We start from the raw sequence: 10,331 nt of genomic DNA, 5'->3' as shown, positions 1-10,331 counted from the left end.
AGGGAAGGCACAGCTGGTCACAAAGAACCGGCTCCTGAAAGCCGGGGGAGTGCCGCGCTGGTGGGAACGGTTCAGCGGCAGAAGCAGCCTCCGGCGCGCTGCTGGGCGGGTGCTGCCGCGGTCCGCGCAGCCCCCCTGGCTCCGGACTTGACGTTCTTTGTTTTTTATTAATCCAAGCGCCGATGAGCCAGCTTAGCCCCGACAGATGATCTGAATCTGGTGTCACCGTGTGTTTTGCGGGCGCAGCCTTCAACTTCTCTTAGGGATTTATGTTCCAGAGAGCTGGGAGAAAAGCTGCCCTCAGAAAAGAGCATTTCCAGCAGAATATAACTTCAGCTTTGAAAGACAGCCCTGAATTCTGTTTTGTTTTTTCTCCCTGAAATAGGGAGAGTGGGTGTTAATGATAAGTTGTGGTTCGGAGGGAGCCAAGAACAGGCTTTAAAGTCGAGGGGAAATGAGCAAAATAACGAAGGCTGCACCCCGCGTGTGACCTGCCCCGTTTCCTCTCCCGATGATAAAAGGAAGCAGAGGCACGAGACTGTGCCACGATTTGGCCGAGGTGAAGGTCCTTTTAGGAGTAACAACAAACACGGGGTGTTTGCAGGGTGGTTTTGGAAGAGAGGAAGGAGAGATGCTTCTCAGCTTTTGCGGGAAAATCTCACAAACAAGCCAGTGTTGAATGTGAGGAGATGAGGTTAAATAATGACGTTGTGTTATTTGTAAGTAGTGATTTGTCTCGATGAGACAGCTCTTTAGTAGAGCTTGTGATAGGCTTGAAACTACTTATTTGAGCATTTTTTTTAAAAGGAAGTCTCGAATTACAGTTGTTTTGGCACAAAAGCCTGATGCCTTAGGAATTTACAAACACGTTGATATGAGTAAGCTGGAGATGTTAAAGAGCTGGTGTTTGTCTAGCTGTGGCGATAGAGGTGGTGGGGGTAAAGTGTCGCTCAGGAAGTGGCAGCGGTTGGCTTGGTACAGTTTTAAAATTGCATGTATAAGATAACCTGCCTGGCTGCTTGTGAAATCATTTCCTTCCCCATCTTCAGCACAATGACTAATCTGTTATCTGGACACTTCTGAAAACTTGGAGCTAGTGGCATATATGCATACGGGGGAGGTTTGCCTGCTTTTTGATTGCAATGTCTTAAATGCTGCCTGTGTGTGCACATCTCAAAAGTTCAGCTGATGTTTTTCTGGGTAAAAAGAAGCAGTGACCCTTGGTTTCTGTCTGTGTTCTTCTGAAATACTACTAGGAACTCCTAGTATTTAAAATGATTAAACTATTTTAGCCAGTTTACTGCCACTCCAAGGGGTTTCGTTATTTGAGGACTCGGCAAGTGAACTGTAAAATTTGTTTACTTCTAGAGCTGTGAGAATAATCCCACTTCACAAGTAGCTAATAAAATTTCTAGTTAACGGTGTGGCTTTGAGGAGGGATATTAAACCAAGTGTTGTGTATTGTGGTTTTAAAAACCTCTTTCATCCGTGATTTTTCTGGTTGATGGGTGTGTTCTGAGACCTTGTTGCGTGCAGTCCCACTTGGGCAGGCTTTGTGCACACACGTGCGTGACACGAGGATTTTAATCTGGTTTACTAGAAAGATTTATCTTTCCCTCCCCTCTGCCATTTCCCTTTTGTAGAGTGAATCTCTGGTGGTTTGTGATGTTGCTGAAGACCTGGTGGAGAAACTGAGAAAATTCCGGTTTCGTAAAGAAACCAACAATGCTGCCATAATAAGTAAGTTAAAAGCGCGTCTGACAAACATTGCAAGGTCTTGCAGAAAACCCTGTCTCCTCTTTTCCTTCCCATGTAATGTTGCTGCTGTAACAGGTAAATGTGAGCGAAGAGGCTGTTGTTTGTGTGAACTTCAGTGCCTCCAATTCTGCCTGTAATTTTAACAGTAAATCAACACTGTTCTTATGATTCCAGACTGCGTCTGCTCTTGATAGAGTGTTTGTATTTAATTGCAGCTCGGAGTGTACCAGTGTTTGTAAAATGATAGTAGAAAATGTCAAGGCACAATCACTTTGTGTTTGTAAATGTTGTAGCCTTTAAGTAGGAGAGTTTGACATTTTGGGCTCTGAGAAGAGTCTGTTGCGGTGAGCAGTGCTGAGACTGCGCGATTCCCCTGGCTCCAGGGATCTGCTGAAGTCGTAGGATAGACCAAAGCAGCAGAAGAGAAGCACAAGGAATATACTTGTGGGGGGATGTTCAAAAGCTTCGTGCTTGTACCTTGTATAAACCGATGCATGTTTTTTCAATCGGTGTTTTGTTTTGATTTATAGTGAAAATCGACAAGGATAAGCAGTTGGTGGTGCTGGATGAGGAGCATGAGGTTTGTTAAATGACTTGTAAATAAGAGTATCTTCAGCCTGCAATGTATTGTTGTCTCTAAGGTACTGCCTTAGTTTCAAATTGTTATCAAACTCTTCATCTAATTTGGGTCATGAGCTTATTTCAATGCATGGTCACTCTGCATGGGAAGCACAGCACTATTAATAGTGGATCTCTGCAGAAGCAATCGAGTTGACTAATTAACCGCACAAAAAAAGTTATTTAAAGCTGTCATGACGCGACTGTAAAAAGCACCTTTGGCACCTGCTGGCTTTTTGAAGAGATTTCTGTTGTGTTTCCGCGTAGATCTGCGTATTTGCCTCTGAGCTGATCTGCCATCAGTTAGGCGCGAGGATTGCTAATCCTCGGCAGACTCTCCGTTTGATAGGTGGCATAATAAGGTCAGCCCGGCGTGTTGTACGCAGGGCAAATTTAAACCCTTCCCGGGGATTTGAGCATTAACCGTAGCTCTTATTCCCTGGAATAACTGGAAGTTAATGTCATATTCGAGTAGAACGGGGACTCTGTTTTTGCTGTTCAGGGAGGAAAGACCAAATTTTTCCAAAGCACCATTTGTGTGGCTGGTTTTAACAGATGCTTCTTGGTGTGTGCTCACTTACTTCTCTTTAGCAGTGGAGTAGAAAAGCATGGTAGCTGCCAGCATGTCCAACTGGAGCCAAAAATGTTTTCTAAACTCATTATGCCTAAAATAGGGGTGATTGTTCATGCTAACGTTAATTCTATGTTTGGTCATAGGGATCCATTAGCACACGAGTCTTCCTAAACTGCTGTAGTAGTTTGAGAGATCGTTACTGGTTCAACTGTAGATGTACTTGTAACTCACAGCTGTTGCACTGCTCCGTCATTCTGCTTTAGCCTGCGTAGTATCCCTCTAATGCAAGACGGTTTGTTCAAATACTGCTTGTGTTTAATGTCACCAGGGTATTTCTCCTGACGAGCTAAAAGATGAGCTGCCCGAGAGACAACCTCGATATCCTTCTTGTGCTGCTGCCATCTGGGCTTACTCACTCCTGGAAGCTGTTCCAAGTGTTCAGTGTTGGACTTCACCTTTTTAGGCCAATACTTGCCTGTAGCGCGACTTTACGGATGCTTGATTTGTGAGTTAACCCGGGGATCAGTTCTCGTGATGCACTGAATGGTCAACCCTCTTGTTGAAACGACTGGCACGTTTAAGCCTTTCCTGAGATTTTTATTTCGTGTTAGACTATAATGGGGAGGTAAAGCTGCTGCTAATGTAAAGAAGCGAGTAAAATGTACCAGTTTTTTATGTGGCTACTTCTACATACAGAAAAGTGCCTGCATAACTAAAAGAGCAGCAAGTGAATTATTCTTTAACTAGATGAAGTAAGAGGGGCAAGGTCATAAGAAAAGAAAATATCTGCCTTCGTTATCCTCAAAAGCTGGCTGGTACGATTCCGTGTGCTGTTCTGAATCTGGCCTTTCATGACTGTAGTGCAGTAGGAGGCTGTAAAGCAGGAGTCCTCGCTGAGTTCCAGTTCAGCAGAACACCTGAAACAATGAAGTGCTTGGTCTGCAAAGAAAGAATTTGGCTTTCATTAAGACAGATACACATTGTTGGGTGTGGGAAGCCTTTTTACAAAACTGGGAGAGGATTATTTGCAGCAAATGGGTGATGTGAAGCAGTAAGGGAGGCAGCCCTCCTGCCCAGCAGTGTTTGAGGTTGGTAAAGACAGGCGGGGTTCACTTCTGAAATTCAGATGTGGAAGTGAAAACAGAACAGTGACACTACTTACCCAATGTATAGCATCTTTTGGAATGCAAAACTTGTGCCTGCATCACGCTCTGATAATTGAGGATTATCTCCCAATAATTGCTTTCTTAGTTTCTTTAACCTCAAGAAAAACATTTATTGTCTACAGTTACAAGTATCAGCATGCTGATGGAAGAGTTTCTTATCCACTGTGCTTTATCTTCTCCAGTCCTGTCGGTGAGTGAACATCCTGAACAACAGCTACTCTGTGCTGTAGATGTGGGAATGCTCTTTCCTGTGGAAGATAAAATGAGTGCTTCACGCTCAAATAGGGGTTCAGATGCTTAAGGATGGATTTGCTTATGCTGCTGCTGAAAGCGAGGCACTATAAAGCTGTGGCCTAGCGAGCTTGGACGGTGACAGCAAAGTCCTCAGCAAGCCATGATGATGATGATAAAGCTGTGGCATCACCTGGAGACCTTCTTGGGTGGGGAGGAATCTCGAGTGTATCAACTCTGTCCTCACCATCAGCTTGTGACAAGTGTCAATGGTCCCTCTGTCCAATCTCCCAAGTTGCTGGAGGTTTTCACTGCCTTTGGGATTCACGTTTGGGGCACCGAGGGTGTGTGATAGAAGAGACTCTTTTCCTTTTCTGAAGGCTGAACTGTAGTGTTTGTTCCCTGTATAGCTGGCCAAAAGGTCCCTTATTCCAAAGGTGCTGCCCACTGTGTGCTCAGTGGTGCGCGCAGCAACACTTTCCTGTAAAGGACAGGAGCCTGCAGCTCCGTGTCCTTTCATTTAGGTTAAACCTGTATTTCCTGTCACCCTGTCCTCACACCTTGGGGAATCCTCCAAATATGACCAGGTAAGGCTCTGGACTGGAGTGAGAGGCTGGTGAATAGCCCCTCTGTTCCTGAGGCTTTCTGTTCACCGCTGTCCATCTTGCTCTTTGGACTGGGTGCGAAGAAATTCCTCTCCTTCTCAGAAGGGCCCAGGAACCCGTGTCTACCTGTGATAGGAACAGGACTCTGTGGAAGAGTTCGGAGTGTTTTCCACGAAACAGTGCTGTGGTGTGAAGGTCTAAAGGGCTGTCACAGCTATGGGTGAAAAGGAGGAGAAGAGGCTTCTATAACCTGGATCTGGGCAGGTGAAAGTGCTGGGTGAACAGACGGTGTTCAAGGAGAGAGTCTGTGATCTTGCATCATCCCAGTTTTACGTAGAGCAGTAGCTTCCTCTGCTTTGTGTCACAGCAACTCTCAACATAAAGGGTAAACCCTCAACGCACCTGCGCAGGGCCCCGTGCAATTTCAACAGGAGCCAAATGCCCTGAGGCTTGATGTGGGCTTTCAGAGCTGAATTGCTCCTGTGGCTTCTGTACTGGAGTAGCTTGCTGGTATTACTGGATTATCCTCCAGAAGATAAACTAATTGCATTGGTTTACCCTTCATTACTCAGAACTAGAGTAATTAGGTGGGTGAAAGAGTTTGGCAACTAGTGAGCATATTGTTCTGTTGTTACCTGAGAACCTTTGTATGAATGTTCTGGGTGTTACTCCTCTTCTGAAGGATCAATATTTTGTGAGTTAGAACAGCCCAGAAATGTCCTGCGAGACCTTGAAAGAGGAAAGGAGGAAGACTTGTGAGACTTACTGGGAAAAGAGAGCTTAGTGTTCTTATGGATGGTGAGATGTAAAAAGTAACACTCCTATCTAGAAGCTTCTAAACAAGCAACTTCTAAAGAAAAGCCTTTTTGTTCCTTGAGGTTTTCTGTATCAAAGAGAATTCTGGAAACATAAGTTAGACTGATTCTGCAGTGAAACAACGAAGCTTTAGCCAGGACTCAGAACAGCCCTTAACTTCAACTGTGGCTGAAGCTGCTCCCTCTTTGGGGCTGGGGGGAGTCATTTTGAGCTCCCAGTTCCGGTTGGATCTGTGTAAGTGTAACTAGCAAAACCATGGGAGTCTTCCGGAGATAGCAGAGAGGGCGAAGAATTGAGCGTGGTGTAATCAGCACACTGTGGGAGCGGCAGGAGGCGCCGCTGTTGGCTGTTGTGATTCAAGTCTGACTTTTAGCTCTAAGAAATACGGGTGTGTGCTGAGACCACTAGTTCGACCATGCACAACTGTTAGTTCTGGAAATCCTTTCCAACTACTCGGTAGGAAGGTTAGAGCAAGGGTGGTAAGATATGTAAAGAAATAGGTCACTTCTCTGAATGGAGGCTTCGGCTTTCAGTTTGGGTTCTTAAAAATGTTTGGGTTTTTTTTTTTTAAAGTGTCACAGTCAAAATAACGAAAGAACCCCCCCTTTTTTTTTCCGCACTACTACAGGATGCAAGCCTGAACAGCAGATGATGTATGCGGGAAGCAAGAATAAGCTTGTGCAGACAGCTGAGCTCACTAAGGTATAACTGACTAGTTGGAATAACTATCTCCTCCTTAAATACAGGTTGTGGAAGGTGTTTTGTCTTGCTTGAACCTATTGCATGATGGGTGTTGTGAGACTTTGTCATTCCAGTGAACACATTCCATTCTAGAAGGACTGAGAGAGGAGAATATGTGGGGATTCCTGGAGTTTTAGGCTACAGGGAGAAGACTGTTCTCTCAAACTCGAATATCCCAGTGAAAATGTGCATTGGGCCAAGAGGAGAACTGGGAGCTTCTACCTCTTCTAGGGGTACCTTGTAGGAAAGGATCTCTCTGGTCTGAATTGGATGTGAAGTTGACAGGACTAAACGGGAGGGAAGCAGAGATAAGATGGAAGTAATCGGGACAGCCCTGAGAACTTTTTTTAGGTCTGTTGAAACTGCATCGTAGAGGCCTGAGAACTCTGGCATCTTTGATAGAAGAGAATTCCTCGAGGAGGAAGGCAGTTGTCAGTGAGTGAGAAGGAAGATTTGATGAGCAGGTGAAAGCCTGGGGACTGTCTGTGGTGGAGTTACTATCACCTGTCGAGTGGGAGACATTCAGCCTGAGAGGCTTTTAATGACAGCCGAGGAGTGGATATACAGGGTCATCTTCCTTCTGCTGCTGGAGAAGAGAGCCTGGCTTCAGCTTGGGTTGCTTGCTCTTCAGACGTGCCAGTCACTGAGCTATGTCTCATCTTAGCTCATGCTGCGGCTTCCTCCTGCTGTGGTTGCTGCATGTGACTCAAATGAGCTCTCTCATTTTTCAGTGCCTCGTGTATCAGCTTGGCTTCTGTTAAGCTGATCTGTTCTTCTAACTGAATTTTGGGGTTGTCTCCTACCTTTAACTTAACTTAAAATACTAGTTGAGAGTAGTGGATCACTGTCTGTGTACCCGAAGCAATACCCAGAGCCCACTCCAGTAGAGGTGGTGAATGAGGAGGAAAAGACACAAAACTTGAATTTTTTCCTGAAGATGACAGGACCGTCCTGAGGACGGGATTAAAGAAGGTCACTCCAAGCAGCAGGTTCACAGAGAAGCTATTGGTGCTCTTGGTCTTGTTCTCTGCTTCAAGGCTACATTAAAGGTTTAAGACTTCTGCAAAGCTTTGGGTTGGTGGAGTTGTGTTTATTTTTCTTTTTTTTTTTTTCAAGTTTTCTATTTGGAGGTGTCCCAGACTTGTTTCTTACAGGGAAAACAATGAGCTACTCAGTACTACAAATTTATTTCAGTTCAAAGGAGTGACTGTATTTTGGGCTGAGCAAAATTCCTGAACTTTGGGCTTAATTAAGCCCAGAGGTTAAATGTGTTTGTATTCTTCAAACAGACCATCTTCTTGCTGAGATAATGACTGTGAGATGGTGCCACTTCACAGTAACTTTAAAATGTGGTACATGTGTCCTCGCATGTTCTTAAAGAGGAAGAATGAAGTCTAGAAAGGATGGGGTTCTTGTTCGAGGAGCAATATTCCTGCCACTTGGTCTTGCGTATTGTCCACTGATGTTACTTGAGAATATTAACTGACCCTTTCGTGAAAACTACTGGTTGGTTACTGGTTTGTTATGGCTCAGACAGCTTGTGTGGGAAGGTTTTGGTTGTGGTTTTGTGCTTCTCCCTTTCGAGTGCCATCACCTCAAGATTTTATGCCGTTTTGTTTAGGTGTTTGAAATCAGAAATACAGAAGACCTAACTGAAGAGTGGCTGCGTGAGAAACTGGGCTTCTTCCATTAAGAGAACCTCTGTAATAAGTATTTATGTACCATCCTGATAATACTGGAACCAGACATGAATACTTACATCTAGAAAATGCACTGTATTTACATCTGTCTCCTGCAGTATCTCTCTTATGCAAAGTTTGTGCAAAGAATAGCAGGTCTGTCTCCTTGAAGTAACAAATCTTTGCAGGTGTTTCCTTATTTGTACCCATGAAAAGGGAATACTCCTCTGCAGGGACTCCTTTTGCACTCTTGTGACTAATATTTCTGTAACTAAAATAGTTCAGTTCTGGATTTATAAATATCTACAGATGTAATTTGGAAGCTGACGCTAACTCTTTCTGAGCTACAGACGCATCCTTGCGACACGTACTAGCCATTTATATGCAGAAATTGTGTACAGTCTCTTACGTTACAGACTTTGACTTAACATCTTCTCAATTTTGAAAACTACTCCCTGGAAGCATTTAGTACAAAAAAGACAAACTCCTTGTACAGCAAGTCCATCTATTTATCTTTCCATTGAGTCCATGTGAACTTTATCAAATTCTTGCGACTAATTTCCATCATTCCAGTAATTCCTCAGTTGACTGAGTCAGTCTTACTAAATTTCAGGGCGAAGCTTTGCCTGTCCAGTTCTCGTGCTACAGGAACTAGGTGATAACTAAGGGCTGAATTACAACTCTGGTTACTCTCATACCAGATGTCTTGCATTTATAACTGATCACACTGTTGAGAAGTTTACCTCTTGCTCACGTCCTGATACACGAACACCTATTACTACTGTGTGCCTTTAATTTGTTAGCTTTAAAATGACTTGAGGATTTTACACTGCCACTTAGTACAAATTTGGTAACAACTTTGTTAAAGGATCCAAGTAACATTTCTTCCTAGTGCCTGGTGTTGCAGTTGACATCTGTTTAAAACCACAAAGCTAACCTCATTTTCTTTGACATTCCAGTCATCTGCTCCACTCGCAGGAGTCAGGAGGTTAAAGCTTTTTGTGATGATGAACGATTTGTGTCTCTTCTGTTACAGAAGTTAGCCACACACAGCTTTTGAGTACATTAATTAGTCTCTTAACTTTCTTAACTGCTTGTCGGTCAAAATTACATTCCAGATAAAGCTTTTGCATAAATGATAATTTGATTTTCATTTACTTACGGTTCATCTCTTTGAAACAGCAAATATTCTAATGTGAAAATAGTATTTAACTTTTATAAACGACCAGTCTTTTTCCAGGTCTGTTTTCTATCGAGTAGAGTAGCTGTCTGGTGTGGGCCATGTGCAGCCCATGCAGTGGCAGAAGGAGGACTTGGGTGACAGCATCTCACTATCTTGCTCATGAGTGTTTGTTGTGCGACTGAAGAAGTCTCTGCGTAAGAGCAGCTTCCTGTTGATAATGTACCTTAAAGAGCAGCTGCCCTAACGAATCTGTTTGGTGAGGAGGAACGCAGTGTTAAATTTGGAGGCCAGTATTTCATGCTGTGAAACCTTTGCTGAAAGGAGGTTTATTTTTTATTTGTAAAAGTATGTTGTGTTAGTGTTGAAACACTAATTCCTCCCGGCTCACCAGGAACTCCTTTGCAAAGGTCCTCAGTGTTGGTAAATCTCCTCTTAGTTTGATGTTACTGCTCTCTTATTTGTATACAAATCTGACCTGAGCTTTTCAAAACACGTGTAGAATGACCCAGTTAAATTGATCCTTCAGTGCGGGAAAGAAATGCTTGTAATTAAATTTGTGTGTTAATGTAGTGAACTGGAAAGACAATTTCATTTCCCTGGGGAAAAAAATGTTGATTTTGAAACTGTTGCTTGATCATTCTGTACTACAGATAAATAAAAACAATGTCTTTTGTGACAAACGTATAAATATGACTTTGGCTTACAGAATAGCGTCATTCTGAGCATCAGACTTAAAGCAGCAAGTATCTGGTTTGTTGGCACCGTGCTGAAGGTGAGGCATGTCAAAGTACAGCGTGGGCGAGCGAGAAGCTGCCGCTTGTAACGTTCAGCTTGATTTGCAGTGGGGAAAACTGATTAAGAATCTTTGCTGTTGTACTTTGTACACTGGTGGGCTGCCAGCACCCGACTGCTGCTTGCACAGGCCTCAGCAGAAAGAACTGTGAGAGGGGCCTGCCTCTC

The 10,331-nt window shown here is 43.7% G+C and overlaps 1 protein-coding gene across 1 annotated transcript; it reads left to right on the top strand.

Moving 5' to 3' along the window:
• The first annotated feature begins 1,648 nt into the window (after positions 1-1,648).
• Positions 1,649-8,535, top strand: LOC104500118 (glia maturation factor beta). Its single transcript, XM_010143721.1, has 6 exons — positions 1,649-1,740; positions 2,289-2,338; positions 3,279-3,328; positions 4,224-4,306; positions 6,397-6,470; positions 8,131-8,535. Coding segments are annotated over exons 1-6 (330 nt in total). The 5' UTR covers positions 1,649-1,739; the 3' UTR covers positions 8,203-8,535.
• The last annotated feature ends 1,796 nt before the right edge of the window (positions 8,536-10,331 follow it).

Source organism: Buceros rhinoceros, unplaced genomic scaffold, assembly GCF_000710305.1.
Source record: "Buceros rhinoceros silvestris isolate BGI_N320 unplaced genomic scaffold, ASM71030v1 scaffold17629, whole genome shotgun sequence".
NCBI lineage: Eukaryota > Metazoa > Chordata > Aves > Bucerotiformes > Bucerotidae > Buceros > Buceros rhinoceros.
This window is presented reverse-complemented; position numbering and strand designations above follow the sequence as displayed.